Source organism: Tachypleus tridentatus, chromosome 9, assembly GCF_004210375.1.
Source record: "Tachypleus tridentatus isolate NWPU-2018 chromosome 9, ASM421037v1, whole genome shotgun sequence".
Lineage (NCBI taxonomy): Eukaryota > Metazoa > Arthropoda > Merostomata > Xiphosura > Limulidae > Tachypleus > Tachypleus tridentatus.
In genome coordinates, this window is record NC_134833.1 from 106,505,713 (window position 1) to 106,524,095 (window position 18,383).

The window sequence follows — 18,383 nt, forward strand, 5'->3', positions numbered from 1 at the left end:
TCATAAACAGTAACCACATCCAGAAAATGCATGTCTAAAATATGCTGTCAATTGAAAAAGTGAGGATTGAGCTGAAGGTGCAGAACGAGCTAGCTGTGTTGGTATAGGTGGTGCAATACCATTGGTGGGGAGTAGTCACATGATATGTACATGTTCAGAAATGGTGCAAAACATAAGGTATAAAGACTTATTGCAAAAATTCATTTTAAAGAATGCTCAGAGGGCAAACAAGGATTAAGATAGTTTCAAGTGAAAGGAGTTAAGACTGTATCAGAAGCAAGTGTTTCTTAAGAGGAATTTCTTACAGGAATGAACATTATGCAGCAAGAAATAAATGAATGACTAGCAGCAAATAAAGCACATACAGATGAGACTTCACCAGCAAGTCTTGGCTTTTCCAAATCAGCAACACAACTTTTCTTCTCAGGGTGTGATGAAACTGCCAAAACTGCATGCACAAAGCACCACCTCAAATGAAGTCAGGACATGACTCCAACCATATTTTACATATTACAGGAGAGAACTTAAAAAAATTCTAAAGATGAAATATAGAGCAATGTACATATGAAGCATTGGATACTATAACCCTCTTTCCCCTTAACTTATGCAAGTATTCAAGCCAATTTAATAATAACAGCAATTTTAAAAGTCAAGAGATTCAAATAAGCACCTTAACTACTAGGCTCTAGAAGAGATTATCATCTTATTTAGCAACAATGTAAAAAATATAGCATTAGTGACATATTAATCATTGTATTCATCTACCTTTCCTGATGTTCTAATTCTTGCAAGTGAAATTTTTCTACTTCTATGTGGTCTAATTCATACTGTCTCTCCTGTTCAAAAGCTCTGTTTTTTTCTTCAAGATCTTGCTTAATAGTTGTATACTCCACTTCCAAAATTTTAATTTCCTGAATAAAACACAGAGATACTTGTGATGACCAACTAATATTTAAGAAATTACCATTGGTATATTATATTAAAATTAAACTGAAATAGTGCAGGATAAGAAGAACAACTTTGAAAAGATTCATTTGTCACTACAAATATTCTATTTACAAATGAGTACCTTTCTGAACACAGGATACATAAATAATCTTTTGTGTCAATATCTAACTGTGCAAGACATAACTGTGGAAATATTTTCTAAAAACATTTGCAAAACAGTAACTTGTATGCCACAGTAATACACTTAAGTATGTGGAGAAAACTATCACAAAATCATAGAATGGAACTTTGATACCTTGAATAAGGTTTATTTTCCTGCCATCTGAAGCAATCTGGAAATAGAATTCCAATCTATTTCTTTAACCCTTAAATGGCAGCCATCATCAATTGATGCTGCTACCTACAACATTCCTGCTGTTTAAGGGTTAAACATGGAACACTAAGAAACACACTTAAACAAAAAATACAGGGTGAAATATAAATTTAAGTTTGTTTTGTATGTTATAAAATATTACTAAAACATGTGGATTTAGTTATTACCAAGAATCAAGGAATTAGTGCGAAAGTAAACTGTGTCACGAGTTAACTAACCAAACCAGTGTAGACCTTTCAGATGTTAAGCATATACATGCATGTTAAATTTCAAAATCCTAGAATGAAATATAATCAGCTCTTCACCTATAAATGTTTACCTAAAAAATGTTTGACATTTTATCATTATATAAAATTTATTTAGTGTAATTCATAAAGTTAAATGGAAAAAAAAAGTTCCCACTTTCACTTCTACATAACTCTAAGGAGTCTCTCCTGTATATATATTTTCTTTCAGAATTGTTCTATCTATACCAAAGCATAGGTTGATATTTGCTATAAACTATAATACCTTGAAAATATAATGGTGTGCATCTTACTTTTTCCCATGATTTCTCTTCTTTATTACTGATTATATTACAACAGAACTTTTTTGCTACCCTATGATGATGCCACAGCATGTGGTGTGAATGATTACAAATGAAGTTCAGCTTTGAAAACACCTACAGCTAATGATGAAGAATGACTGGATAAACAAGACCCACTTACCTCAATATAAAGTAAATAAAGTGGGTTTAAGAATAATGTTTAGTTTGACTACACATTAAATACTTGGAGTTCGAGTATGAATGAACAAAGTATTCTTATACAAAATTTTTTATTATTATTATAGTATATTTTGACCTTTATACTTTTTTCTCTTCTAAATTCTATATGTTTGAAAGTTATAGGAGTTTTACTTTATGAAATAACTCAGGTAATCTTAGGTATAGCAAGTACAATAAGCAATGATAAACAGTTCAGATAACTCAAATTATATATTTATGGAATATTATCTAAACTTAACAATGATGCACAAACAAATAAAAGCATATTTCTTGAAAACAACTGTATTCATAAAATATAAAATTAATTTCTCTATAAATGCTGTTGGAAAACCTCACAAAATCCAACCTGAGAAAGGTAGCAGTTACACCATTTTGAAAGGCATAACTGTTACCAAAGGTGAGGCTCTAGGCTGCTCATAAATCTTTGTTGTTTTTTTATTATTTATAGCCAAAAGTAATAATTGCTCCAATTGACAAAATAAAAAAACAACAAAAATATGTTAATAAATATCAAACAAGTTGAATTGATTGTATGCAAATGAAATTCTCTGACCATTAATAAATATCTAAATTGCAAAATTAAATTTTTGTACTTAGTATTTTGTTCCAGAACAGTGTTTCAAAATGAGATTTTGGAAATTTTATATGACTATTCTTCAAGCAGAAACTAAATACTATTTAGAAGTTTAAGTTTCATACAATTTGGTTAAGTATTTCCACTATTAAAAGGGTAATGTAAAAAGAAAATGGAGATGAGAGATTCCACTAGCCAAAGAAACTCACTGTTAAAACAAAGTTCAATAGCAGTCTCGAATAATTGATTGAAACAAAAACAAAATCAAGAACACAACAAATAATCTTTGTAAAATATGAGCATTAAAAACAGTCCTAGAATATCATACCTATTACATAAGTTAATAAATGACAAACCTCACAAACCACATTTCAAGGGAACAGTACATGAATATTGTGGGTGCCTACAGATACCCATATTTAAAACACACTTGGATGCCAAAAGTCAAGGAAACAGTATTAAAAAAAAAAGTGTTATCAGATACTCTCTTCTTAAGCATAAGTTACAAGCTTCAATTCAAGAGAAAGTAAAAGAATATTTTGGGTGTTTCTAGATACTTAATACTGAAACAAAAGTTACAGTCAAAGTAAAGTACAATAATACTCTGTGTTACTAGTGTAACAGGTTTACAAACATATATTTATATTAATACTGATGTTTTAGTTAAATACATATTTGAAAATCCATGTAACTTATGCTGTTAAATGTGTATTGTGAAATTCCTGCCTCTTCACTGAATTTGTAGAAGATTCTTGAGTGTGCGAATCAACAACATATGCTTTACAAAAGCATTAGCATATTGTCAAGTATTACTGGGCCAGTTTAAATTTCCAGAATCTAGCCTAAAGTTTACAAATCAATGCTTCAAAAGAAGTATATATTGTTGGTTTGCTACAGTTGATATACTATAAACTTCAGAAGCTATAACTGTGATTAACACTTATTGACTGGGAAGCTACAAATATTTGACTAGGAATGTTTATAAATTTCAAACATTAAAAATCATTTACCTTTAGTGGATTAACATCAGATGTTAATATTTTTATGAAGACATTATACAACTTCAGCAGTGATAAACTCACATGCAAACAGCAAGAGATTGCTAGCACCCCCTGAATTGAATTGTAACTATATCAACACAGAATTAATTTGTACATGATAAACTGTCAATAAAATATTTAGTTCCAGACTAGAAGACTTAATACTGTTTATAAGTTTGTAAAACATTTGTATGTAAATTATTTTTGAAGTAACCATTATTATAAATTGTATTATTGTTTCTATTAAGAAAGTAAACTGTGTGTATCAATCTTGTTGAAAAATATTATAAATTTGTTGTATCTCAACATTTAATAAACTTCTATATTTAAATTATAATTTAACTCAGTTTCAGATTATTTTAAATTGTAATATGTAATGTAATAAATTGGAGATTGTCCAAAATAAATTATAATACATAACAACAAACAGCAGATACTTAAACAACAGTTACAGGCTTCATGTGAAGAGAAAGTACAAGCATATTCTATGTTTCCATACACACGTTTAAACAACAATTACAGACTTTATTAGGTTTTAAATATAAGTGTGGATGGAATTTTTCTACAGTAGGTGTCTGTGACTTGGTGACAAATTTGAACAATAAACAGGCAGGCAAAATTCATTTGTTTTAAAATAATATGTTCAAAACAGGTCAAATGTATGTACAACAATTCTTTACACAATAGGATATCACAGTTTTATCTAGAGCTCTAACTAATTCTTCTTTCTTGTCAAAAGTTCACACAGGCTGATTTAATTATACCAGAATTCAACTGACAAGATGAATTATTTTCTCTATTCTTATCACAATAGTATCAGTGAATAATTCACTTACTTGACCCTGGGGGTTAACACAATTGTATCTTTAACCTTTAATACTTAAAGAAATGATATTTTATATCAAAAAACTTTAAGGTAGTGAAAATAAATAAAAATATTCTACATTACATGAATAATATACTAACAACCTGGATATCTTATTATGCATCAGCACTAACATCTTTTTCTATGAAAAGATGAACTACAAGAAAAAGGAATGAAATAGCATTATCTAAATGTAGACAGGACTGAATATAACAGTCAACAAATATTTTGAATTTACATTTATCCTCTTAAAGAAAAACTTAAGTTTTTGGGATAACTCACCAGTTAGATTTAAAGAAACACAACAACAATCACTAACAAAGAGAATTAATTCACACTTTTATTATATATTTTAACAACCAATATAACTTTCTCAGGTGTGTATAAAGTCTCTGACAATAAGTAAAAACACAGATCACTGATCATAGAAATAATAGTTAACTATTCATTTTGATCTGGATTCCTCTATAATATGTAAAATACTCATAGTAACAAGATTAATTTTCACAACATGCATTTACTACAAGACAATCCTTCTCTCTGGTTAACAAAATTCTTTAAATAAGCTACATTAATAATTGTTTTAATGTAAAAAATTTAAATTACCATTAATTTTCTCTGTAATTCTTCTGATATTCCATCATGACTTCTTAGTTTTTCTATTGAATCATGTTCACTTTCTACAAGTAAATTACAGTCAGGAGTCTGCTCTTCAAAAAAGTCTGTTCTTACTGTTGCATACACTCCACACCCGTTTTCTCCATCTGTCTGATTAATCAGAGTCTCACTGACAGAAGTATGTGAGGAATTTTGAGTTGCAATCTGGGACTGCAGGGATAATTCAATTTCTTTCAACCTTTAAAAAAGTTTATATTTTATTATTCTAGAGTCTTGTTTCTGAACAAAACGAGAACACAATAAAATATCACTTTATAATATTAAGCACAATATAATTCTATGCTATAAAATTAAACTATGATTTTTCATATTCCTGGTTTAGAGGAACAACAATGGCAAAGGTACCACTCCTGCATGATGAAAGGTTTGAAGATTTGGATGGATAGAATATTACTGTTAGAACAAATGCAGAATAGAAAAAGCAAACAAGTTTTGTGAATGCAACAAAGAGGTATTTATTTTACCTTGTAAAATCACTTTACTTGTCCTTTGGGCTCAAAATGATAAAATTAAAATATGGGAATGCATTGTTGGAATGTAAATAAGGAACACACATGAAGACATAACACATATCTTGGTTCTTTGGAAACAGAAGTTAATCTTCTCTCTTAAGGTATCAAAACTGTTAACATGATCCATATTCTGCTCATAGCTGTCAATTATAAATAAACAACAAGAATCTAAAAATATCTTTACTCCATGTGACAGTCATAGAACAGTCCCCCAGGATACATGCACCAGTGGATAGCTTTACTGGTGAAATCATGGTATAGAAAGTGACATTTAAGGCTGAATTTTGTACAACAGCATCTAGATTTATTAAGCTACAAAGCAGAACATAAAAAAATTAAACCATTTTGCAGATATGAAAAATACACAATAAGAGTGAGATATGTAGTATTTGCCTACCGGATTTAAGTGTATAATTATTTTATAAGAACAAATAACATAAGTGAACCAGCACCTTCTGTTCATATTCTATCAAACACAATGTAGCTTATTACACAACTTCAACTAAATCAGACCTCAAAAAATATGTTTAGGTCAGGGAGCCAGCTCAAAAACTTAGAAGCCAGGTCTAATAAAGAAAGTTATGGAATATATTCTGAGTCAGTTGTGTGGTTATCGTATAAAAACATAAAAGTTTAGCACTAAAAAAACAAAGGGTTCATTATTAAACTTTAATATATAACATATATCAAGTTAAACTTCAATGTGTACAATTAGTCAAATAGTAGACTAAACTACAACCTAGGTGGATTCTTGCATGAAATGAAAGTAAAATAAAAATAATTATTGTTATATAGTAGGTTGTTTAAGAATAGGTCTATTCTACCAATTACTTCAATACTGTAATGATAACACTATGTAACACAACTTTTTTCCTGAATAGTATGTGTTATTTCTTAATTGCTTATGTTGTAAAATTTAGAAATTAAATTATTCTCTTAGTAAAAATGGGCAAATTTGCACATTTTCATTTACATAAGATCTGAAAAAACAACATATGAATAAAAATTTACTTGTGTTTATACTTAAGTTATACAAAAATGAACAAACATGTTTACAAGCAAATAGTTTTTGATATTTGCAACTGTAATGTAATTCACTTTCACATCAGTCTCCAAATATAGCCTTCCATCATGTTTTCATTATACGTTCCTTGGTAGCAGCATCCAAAGTCTAGTATATCTTGGTGGAAGCACACTCCTTGCTCCTCTGAGTATGTTCCCATGTTCTCCTTGAATTTATCAAGATGAGTGTCAAGGATATGGACTTTCAGGGACATCTTGCAACCCATTTTGCCATGGTTCTTTACTAGAGTCTCAACCAGTTCCACAGCATTTTCAACATTGTGATGGCCCAAGACCCCTAAACCACTGCATCAAAGCTGCACCAAGCTTTTTTTTCCTTCCTACTGAGCTTCTTGGGAAATTCTGTGCATTCCAGGATCTTCTTTATTTGTGGTCCAACAATGACACCAGTTTTGCCTTTGTCTCAGTTAGCTTAGAGAAGAAGTATCGAAGGTACTTGAAGGCTGCAGACTCCTTATCAAAACCTGTGACAAATTGTTTCATAAGGCCTAATTTTATGTGCAATGGTGGGAACAACACCTTCTGGAGGTACACTAGTGGCTCACACTTGACATTGTGCCTCCCCACAGAGAACTCAATCTGTTGTGGCCAGCACTTCCTGTTGTAGTGCACTGCGGTGTTCCTGCTGTCCCAAAGGGAAAGATAACAGGGAAACTTGGTAAAGCCTCCTTGGAGACCCATCAGGAATGCCACGATTTTGAAGTTTCCAATAACCTCCCAGATATACCCATCATACTTCAAGGCTTCTAGCAAGGTCTTGACGCTGCTTTATTCCTCTTTAAGGTGCACTAAATGAGCCAGGGGAAGAGATAGATACTTATTCCTGTTATGGAGCAGCACAACTTTGAAGCTTCTGGATGAGTAATCAATGAAGAGGAGCCACTCGTTTGGGTTTCAGGCAATTCCAATTGCCTTGCACAGACCAAATACATTGTGGCAGGTCTAAGATTTGTATAATATAAAATTTTACTATTCAAGCAAGCAAAAATTGTCTGTCTTACCTTCTTGAGTCTTTTTGCAGTGCTTGCAGGTAAAATGAGGTGCCCAGGCTCAGTCTTAATCTCTGACAGGCATGCCGAAATGTACCTTGTAGGCTTCACACATTTTAGCAGATGCTGTCACAGAGTACTTTTTTGTTCATCTTGATAAATTGGCCACATACATAGCAGAATGTGTCTGGAGAATGCTTGCAGCTTCTTGATGCCATCTCTGATAAAATCAGATAGGTTTATGTGTTCACTTTGGCAGTAAGAACTAAATTGAAGAGGTGAGTGGTGAGCCCCTGTATATATATTACTAAGGAAAGTTCTAGAACATTCTTGAAAATTCTTGTAAGTACTGCAATGATTGTTAAAGTCCAATAGAGGGTATTATTTGGAAAAGCTTATTTTCACGTTGCTCATTCCAAGTCAACTGCCAACTGACATGAAGCCTAGCCTTAAATACAGGACCATAAGTCCATGTACAGAATAGGCACAGCAGTGATAGTACCTGAGCAGACAGATCTAGCTGCAGTGTGAGCAAGCCCATTACCACAAATACCAATGTAGCCTGGTATCCAGAAAACTGGATAGAAGAAGATGTTAAGGAGAAATGGCCCAGTCGGTTTTGAATATCAGTGAGAATTAACGTGAAGAGATTCCAGGACCAGCAGAGAAGTAAGCGAGTCAGCATAAATAGTGCAATTTGAGTACTGCAAGAGAAATGCCATACAGTTCAGCAGTGAACACAGAAGCTGTAGTGGGGGTTCTGTGCATAACCACCAAACCACAACAAACCTCACAGAGTCACCTGATTTCGAAGAGTCTGTTTAAATAGGAATGGAATGATGGTTCGAAAGTTGTTCAGCAAATAACAGACAATATTTCCATTTGGATGTATCTGATTTTCTCAGATGACTTAAAGAAAGGTCACATTTGGAGATTGTAATAAGCCATGGTGGGATGGGCTGACCAGTGGATACAGCAATGTTATCCAAGGACAGACCCAATTCATCCAACTGCACCTGCATACAAAGGCCAAAAGGAACAGTGGTAGATCATCTGTTCTGAAAAACATGGTCCAGTGAGGAAGGAAAACTCAAAGACAGTTGCAAATGGCTGAGGTGTAAAGGAGGTTTATGAGACTCTGTGTATAAACTCTGGACTCGGTAAGTGTGGAAATCTCCAGTGCAGAGCCGTAGTCCCTGATGATGAATGGGGTCCAGCATATTCAAGGTCAACGTCCTGACAGAACCATAGATCAGTGACCTATAGTCTAGTTTTGATCGAATAAGAGCACAAATATCTTTTGAATAGAACATCGATCTGCTCCCAAGTGGTGGAAGAGAGGACACGGAGGATGTTCAGTGCTCTTTCACATTTGACCGTAGTTGTTTGATGTACGGTATAAAGGTCAGCTTACGGTAAAAAATAAGCCTCAATAACTTTGTTTCATGGATCAGAACTACACCTACACAGAGTTCAGTATCAAGGTGAATACCTTGTTGATGGCAAAAGTGCATGCAAACAGTTTAGAGAGAGAGAACTTAAAACCATTTGCTGTGGTTCACTTCATTAAATGATTGAGGGCAGTCTGTAACTACCATTCAATATACCTCACATTCGACAACTGACATGAGATGTGAAAGTCAAGCCTCAGGGTAAGTAATGTTTCGAATCCTTTTCAAATGTTGCATCTCTTTTTCTTCCAACCACTTAGGACAAGAATAAAAGTAGGAGGGGTGAGAGCCATTGCAATTGATGCAATGAGGGTCTATTTCACGCTCATAGGCATCATGGTCCTTGCCACCACCACAAGCACACGTCAAGGAACCATGACATGATGTCTTTGAGTGACCAAACCGCTGACACTGGAAAAATCTCAGAGGGTTTGGAATGTATGGCTGTACCCTGCAATTAAGATAACCTGCCTTAATGGTGGCAGGTGGATGTGGTGATATAAATGTTAAAATGTAGACACTGGTTGACATCATAATTCCATCTTTGAGTGGAGATATGCCTCACTGCAGAAGCTCCTTGAGTAGAGAAACCTGGGAGAATCTCTGACTTGGAGATGTGCTTCAAATCCTTCTTGACAATAACTCCTCATGACAAATTCAAAGTAGCATGACACATAACCTCAATAGGTATATCCCAAATCACCTTTGAATGCAAGAGGAGTTCACTGTGTTGAGATATGAACATTTTCACCAATATGTTTTTGATTAACTTTGGAGAGCCAGCAAGTCCCTATAGTCCCTTCTGAATGAAAAAGGGAGGCATTTGCCCTACAGGTTTGTCTGAAATAGAATGTAATATAAGAAAATGAGGTACAAGTGTTAACAATGTTGAAGATTGCTGCTCTGAATCTTCAAGACATGGTCATTTACCTATGGACTGTTTTTTCACTATTTTATTTAAGTTTTTAATTGGAGGATCCAAAATAAAAAAATAATATTTTCCCACTTACCCCACCCACCATGGAGATCTATGAGGGGATGCACTACAATGCCAAACAAGGTCACTGCAGCAACACCAGGATTTCGTGAGCACTATACCCAAACACCAGCATCAGATACAATGTCCACAACACCTGTTGAAAACATCCAACACTGATACTTAGTTGACCCTAGCCCAAGTTGACCAGCTCATTGAACCTTGGGGGCTCCCCAAGGCCACTTGTCAAAAGCAATTTAAGGCAAAAGTGGTGTGTTTGGGTTGGACCCCTCAACCACCAGGATCCTCTCCTCCCCTTCACTGGTCACCACGCATAGCAAACACGTGGGTGGATGTTTAGATCCCAGAGGAGGCAAACTGAAAAAACAGAGCCTTCCCTGAGAGGTCCCCTCATCATGTAAAGGAATCCACACCAATGGGCAGTTAAATGAAATTAAAAAAATTATGATAGTTAGTAAACATCATATCCAAGTTGTATTCATATGAGCATGGTCATCAATCTTTATATGTAGATATGCTATATAAACATTTTAAATTTTAAGGGTAATATCACAAAGAATGTTAAAAAACAACAGTGATGAAGTTAATTTTAAGACAAGAGCACTGATGCTGAACTTATTACCTTGCTTTTAAATTTTCAATGTCTTCTAGTGTTTCTCTTTCCTTCCTTTCCAAATCTTCTTCTTTATTTTCAAGTTTCTGTACTAATTGAATTTTTCCTTTTATTTCTTCTTGTTCCCTCTGTTGAACAGTCTCTACGATATCTTTTTTCCTATTGAATTTTATCTCTTCTTTCCTTGTATCTTTAAATGCTTTTTTATGCTGTTCCACTAATTCACTCAACTTCTTTGTAAGTGAACATATTTTATTTTCAAGTTCTCTTTGCTCAAAATACTTTGAAAAGGCTAGTTCCTTCATCTCAGAACTCGATGGAATTTCATCCAATAGCTTCTGTTTGTTACTTTTTAAGAATTCAAGCTCTGTGTTAAACATGTCTTCAATCAGAGCCTCACGAAATAAAATCTTACTTTGTTCTTTAGAAATATTACTTCTTTCTTCTTCTAAATTGGAAAGTTCTTGGGTGTATTGGAAATCAGTTTCAAGATCAGTTGGGTCCATATTTTTTGTTCTTTGCTGTAAATCCAATACTTTCAAAGACATAGTACGTCTCAGATCTTCCATACGGTCCTTTTCCATTGCAACCTGTTGGTGAAAATCATGCAGTTTCAAGTGAATATACTTCTCATGATCAGCTATGACTTCCTCCACTTTATCCTTGTATTTATTAAAAGAGGTTTCTTCCTCCTTGTTTTGAGGTGATGAACTGGTGATAGGCATGGTTTCTGCATCTTCTAAAATCTCCATCTCACACTGAAGAAGCTTCAGTTGCTTAGCCTGAAGTTCAGCCTATAAAAGAAAAACTAATTTTACCAAGCTGTGTGGCTACACTTTATACTAACTGGAGGATTTGGTGAAATTACAGAGCCTAAAACTCAATTTGCAACAAGTCACTGTAAATTTCTGACTTAACTATAATCTGGCTTGACATAGAGGAATCCCATAAGATACCATCTAACAATTACTTTCAGCACTAATTATTTTAACTAAACTTAAGGAAAAATAAAAAATACACTGTAAAATATATTAATGTAGAAAAAATGCATCATACAAGTAACTTAAAATCCTTAGCATACTAACCTGGAGCAGTTGGATTGAAAATATCAAAGTTAAACTAATTATGATTGTAATCTCATGAACTTAAAACAAAATTCATTACATACAAGTTTGTAGGTCTATGTATTGTTTCAAATTGCTCTGTTTGAAGTAATATAATACTGCTGCTATCATGAATTTACAATCTGTAGAAAAATACTTTAGCACAAATATGATTCATTATACAAATATAGAAGAAATACTGTTCAGAAAACTAAAGTAGATATTCACCCTCAAACCAAAACAAAGCTGAAACAAAGGGTCCAATGAAACGAAATATACTTTAACCCTTTCTCAACAGGCCAGGGGTCTAAGGCTATGCCACCTCATTTGTTGACTTCCATACAAGATTTTATTGAACTACTATTTTATGAATTTATGTCAATAAGTTTAGAATCATAGTGTAGATTATAATTCAAGTTTTAATATTATATACAAGTTAACTTCTTAATTTAAAAGTAAATATTATAAGAACACATCTGAACAGATTTTAGTGAGTCACTTGGAATAGTTTCTTTAATCATAACAGGAAAACACTTTGCACTCAGATTAGTAACAAAACAGACTATATTCACAAACAAATCCTTTGTAAAAATATTTTATTAAAAATATAATTTCTTGTGTACAAAAAGCTTATAATATCTAAAAAAAGTCTACCAAATTTTGTAAAGATACACATGCTGTATAAAAAGTTATAATGCAAACACTTAATGTGTGCAAGTGTGTAGACAAACTCATGCACATTATACTGAGCTAGTTGTGAAAGAATTAAAGTCAAATATGAATAAGATGTCTTATTCAAATACAGATACAGTTTTCTTACAAATAAATTGTAAATACAGTAATATTTATTAATAACATCTTCTTCAATATTTCACTTTTAATATAGCTCTTCAACAATAACATAAATGACTTGCTCATTACACCATTATCTGTAGGTAGATGTGAACAGGGAAGGTTACAAGTACATTGATGCATCACCTGGAAATACTTCTGTTGCTGCAGCCACTCCACTGTCTCCCTTTCTTCACGTAGTTCAGTCTCTTTACTCTCTTTCAGCTGTAATTCTTTTGATTTGTAATCCTCTACGTGTTTCCATTCTTCCATTAACTTCTGACGTTGATTTTCTACTTCAGTAAAAAGTTCTGCTTTTCTCTTGAAAAATGAAAAATAATTATATATAATGTTTTCAACACAAATATGGCACTTAAGAAAGAAAGAGACATATTCTCTATATAAGCCAACATCACATGCAAATACTACAATTTTATCCTTCCAAAATGATAATTAACTATGGACTAACACTAGCTTTAGCAACATTATACTAACACCCATTATTATATAAAACAACTCTACAGCAAAAGAAATAAGTCCTCTATATAATTTAGAATAGTTTACCATAATAGCTTGCAATATGCTAGTCTCAGCAATGTAGCAAAATACAAGTTTATTGCAATAAAATATTAACATTTATAGTCTTAACAGAAACAACAGAGAAGCTACAGTACATGTGAAACTTAAAGATGTTTCATGGAAATATTATTTTTCTTTACCAAGAATATAAAAGTTAGCTCAATCTTAGCAGTAGAAAAGTAAGCGTACATTCTTAAAAGGTTACTGGAACTGTAGTATAAATTATTTCTAAGAAATTTATGTAGTGCTACAGAAACATCTTTTCTTCTTAAAATATGTTAAAAATTTCAATAAACTTCTCTTGCTTTTCTATTGTTTTGTTAGAAAACTGTGACTGTTTTTATTTCAAAATTTACTGAGAATACTAATAACATAGAAGAAAGGTTTTTAACAGGTGAATTTGTAGTAGCTTTCATTTACAAATTGAATCTTCAAGCTCAATTGAGTTTAATAAATATACAGACCTAAAATATGGCAAAATTCCTCCCTCTCATTTCATATTATGGAAGAAGTGATAGTTGGTAGATGGGCTAGTTAAAACACAGTAGTAAAAATATATATACACTAGTATCTAAAATTACCTAAATACTAATGACTGGATAAAATTATCTGAAATAAATAAGAAAAAGCTGAAAAAGAGCTGTGCATATTAGCGACAAGCTACAATATCCATATACTGAAATAAAGTAGTGTGTTTGCTCTGTGTGACATCATGCCTACCAAAACAACAGTTTATGAACTTCACAATAGGAAGAATGATCTACTTGTAGTTTATAAAAAAGTTATTAAAAAAAAAAGGGGGCTATAAATGCAACCTAATAAGATAGCCTTTGATCAGGAATACAAGTAAAACATTTTATATATTGGTTGAAAATTCACAAAAATATTTTAAATTCACATTATTTTTAAAGTGCTTTATAACCTGTACAAATATTTCCTTATTTTTAATGCAAGAGATGCACATATAGCTTAACCCCATAACTAAGACATTACTTTTAAAACTCTTTCTGTACATTTTACTGAGTTACATTCAAAAATTAATTAAATCATTTTACTGTCAATGTATCTTAATGAAATTATTATTATTAAGTATAATTCAAATATTTATATCATCTGAGTTTTTATTCCTTTATTTCTAAAGAAATCTCTAAAATATTATTTAAAACTTGGGTTTTGATATCACATTAGGTGTTTGCAATTACAATTGCCAAATGATACAGAAAAAACTATACATGTGTAATGTAAATGATCTTGTGTAAACATTTAGTATACAGGTTGTTTACCAGTAATTCAAATACATTTTAAAAACTTATTCCTAGAAGAAATGGTTTTAAAATACTCCATGCCTACTTGCAAAGTAGAAGATATGTCACAAAGCAATAATTTTAATTCGAATGGCATGCTTTTAACCAATAGAAAGAGTATATTTCATGCTGTATCTTATAAAGATTTCTGGGAAGTTAGTCAATGTATGCATTCCACTATAGAAAGTAGAAGAAATATTAGTCTACTTTTAAGAGCAGTAGTATTTAGCTATTTTTTCTTGCTTTAGAGAAATTAGTTTGACAGACATTTAAATTGCATTTTAGTTTTACTTTTATCTTTCTTTAAATATGTATTATTTGTGCTTTATAAATTAATATTTCAAAGGTTTAAATACTTGATTAATTAATTCTATGCACTGCCTCACTGAACAATTACTTACAAAGTTACAAGTGCAAACAAAATTTAGGCTGATACTAAACATTCTCTACCAATTTTCAATCATCTGCAAGTACCTTGTTGATGTGTGTTGACATATATAATCAAAAATAAAGAACAGGAAAAGAAAACATGAAAAATAAAGTTAGTGAAAAGGTAAAATTCATGAAATTATGCATATGATCCAAAAAATACTTTAATATTATTCACTAAAGCATGTCATTACACTATATATTTATGATAATATTCATTTAGCAGGTGCTAGAGATTATGCAAGTGTAATGTGAAAATTAAGATAATAAGTACTATTTTTATAATCAAAATGAAAATCACCTTCCAGATGAACTGTTAAGAATGTGTGCAAATAACTACATGAAATAACTTTTTTAGAAATAGTAGGAAAAACAAAATTAAATACCTTATTTTTCTCAAATAATATAGTTTCACAAAAGTTCTTGACAAGATTTAAACAATTTTATCCTCTGGTTTTATTACTGGAATGAAATTTAATTAGAGTTATGTAACTTGCTTAAGTCTGAAGCATGTTGTCATTATTAGGTTAAATTATTGTTATTAAAAATTCTAAAAATGCACTTTAAAGATTAAAATTGTGTTTTTATCTCACAAGTTATCTTTCATTATTTCTCTTTATTTGTTATTATTTTTCATAAGTGCAAAAACAAGCAGAAAATATTACCTCCTTCAACAATTGTCGAGCTTTAGAGAATGCTTCTAAGTAATCTTTTTCTTGTTTCCTTAGTTCTTCCAGTTTCTGATTAACCTCTTGAATATTTTCTATTAGCTCTTTTTCTCTGTTCATCTTTTCACTATCCAGTTTTCTTTCATTTTCAGACATTTCTTCATTAGACTTTATTTAAAAAATTATTAAAGTTAATTGTACAAAATAAAAGTGGTAATTTATAAACATACATAATGATGCATAAAAAATTTAGAGAATAAAAAATATTGCCAGTGGTCAATGTCTTACAGCACAGTTAAAACTGATCTAGGTTTAACCACTTCCTAAAGCATCATTTTACAATAAACTGAATGCTATACATAACGTTTGTAATATATTAAAAATAAAAAAAACAAAAAACACATGTAAATCTAAATCCAAAGAAACAGGTGCATTTTTCAAATGAGTGGCTTTTCTCAAATCTCGAGTTCCAACTCCATGAAAGAACATGAATGATCTGGCAAAAGTTAAAAGTGCACAGAACCAATCAATACTATGAAACATGCAATTATCTAAATGGATTTCTGAGTTTATCTTTTTCAAATTCATTTCTGACACAGTTTGTTCTTTATAAGTTATGTTAAAGGAATCACCCAAGTCTTTTGGTCAGAAAGAAAACAGAGTTTAGGTGTTCTAAAGAAAAGTCTAGCCTAAACACCAATGTTATTGTACCTTATTCATGGAAAGTTTAACAACCAAGACAAAAAAGATAATGCTTTCATATAAAAAACTATGGTATTTTATCTGCATGATGGAAAGGAAATTTAATTTTGTGATATTCAGAAAATCCATTCATTTACTGAAAAAGGTATATCCAATACAGCCTATGTTTCGTGTAATTTTATCCCACTGCTGGATACTACTAAGCTCTTTGGCCGACTGATATCTTTTTTAGAACTTGTAATCCAATGAAACTTGAAGAAGATTCCTTAGTACTTTATTTACTTGATGTAGCTGTTGCTGAAGTTCTTCATTTTTCTCCTGCAACACAGCCAGTTCTTTGAGCTTTTGCTCTAACATTTCCTCCAGTATCTCTTGTTCTTCTTGACGTTTTGCCTCGGCAATTCTATGTTGATCTTCAAGCTCTTGAATTTGTTTTCTGAATAAATCAATAAAATTCAAATCATTGTAATATTTAATAAGTTCAGAACTAAATAGAAGACCTGAACATCACAGAAAAAACATAATATGAGAAAATAGCGATGAGTTACTTTCTTTAATATTTATTGATTCCAGCATGAAATAATCAAAGTTAAAATGAATTATAATTCTTAGTAATAAGGTAACTGACAAATCTTGACAAACAATGTTTAGGCACTATGCAAGCTACTTCCACAAAAAACTGAAATAAGAGTACCTAAAAGCTATTTTAAAAAACAATTCTGAGAAAATTTATGGAAAGAATCTGCTCAAACAAGTGGGTCTCTTAAAAGAAAGAATCCCATCAACAAAGTAAAACAGAACTATAGTTTCTTGCAGTGGATGAAAACTCGTAGGATTTTTGTTTAAAAGTTTCTTAAAGTCTCTTTTTATATTATTATTTAAAAATTTTAGAACAAAATTATATTTTAACTCTCTCTACACAGACTTGGTCAAACTAACCAACCACATGACCACCTTATACTTGTTTAATATCATTATAGTTTTGGTACTACTAATTTGTCACATAGTAAGTATACCTTTAGACAATTTAGAAGAGTTTCAGTAAACATTACAAGACTTTCACATAAAAAAAAACATATTATATAGTGATGTATTTGTAACACACTAAAAATTTGTTCCTAAATATACTGAGTCCTTTTTTTATCAACTGGTCCAAGTTCAAAGTGATTTTCATGTTGAAATTAAAAATACATTTCTTCATCTCCAGAATCTCAAATTTCATTTGTGTAATCCCTAAAACCTCCTAAATCCATTTCAAATGTTTGTTTTCATATTTTATCTCTTATTTTCTCTACCCCAACTATACAAGTTGCTAGAGTGAAGGACTCTTAGATGTTAGCATTTGAAATGATTATTTTTGATAAATTCAAACTTCAATCATTGTGGATATCTTTGTTGAAGACAGAGAAACTAGTAATGCTTTTGGGTGCTTTCATAACAAGTCTTGTATGCCAACTCTGCATGCATTAACCCTTTCATGGAAGGTCATTTGTTGACTTGCATTCAATATTTTATTGAGCTACTATTTTATGAATTTATGTCAGTAAGTATGTAGGCAAATTGTAGATTATAATTCAAACATTAATATTACATACGAGTTAGTTTTTTATTTAAAAGTAAATATTAAATGAACACACCTAAATACAGATTCGACTGACTGACTTCGTATCTTGAATGCAACACTATTCAAAACTGGATGTTTGTGATGTCAAAATACTAAGTCTGTAGTTTAGTATAGATTAGAAAATCAACTTACTAACATTAACAAGCTAAAATATAAACTAAAAATCTCATATCTTTTTACTTTGTTGAGATATGGCTTATGTACAGAATCAAACACAGTGGCCCCATTCACCTCTTTCCATTTTTGGAAATAGT

At 31.4% G+C, this 18,383-nt stretch overlaps 1 protein-coding gene across 3 annotated transcripts in view; it reads right to left on the reverse strand.

Annotated features, from left to right (window-relative positions):
* Positions 1 to 18,383, reverse strand: part of Klp98A (kinesin-like protein 98A) — a 136,157-nt gene that overhangs the window by 15,484 nt on the left and 102,290 nt on the right. For all 3 annotated transcript variants that reach the window (XM_076456277.1, XM_076456278.1, XM_076456279.1), the window contains 6 exons: positions 16,788 to 16,941; positions 15,801 to 15,971; positions 12,971 to 13,144; positions 10,899 to 11,683; positions 5,173 to 5,422; positions 766 to 911 (listed from right to left, as the gene is read on the reverse strand). In XM_076456277.1, the coding sequence (XP_076312392.1) occupies positions 766 to 911; positions 5,173 to 5,422; positions 10,899 to 11,683; positions 12,971 to 13,144; positions 15,801 to 15,971; positions 16,788 to 16,941 (1,680 nt within the window). The remainder of the gene's footprint in view (positions 1 to 765; positions 912 to 5,172; positions 5,423 to 10,898; positions 11,684 to 12,970; positions 13,145 to 15,800; positions 15,972 to 16,787; positions 16,942 to 18,383) is intronic.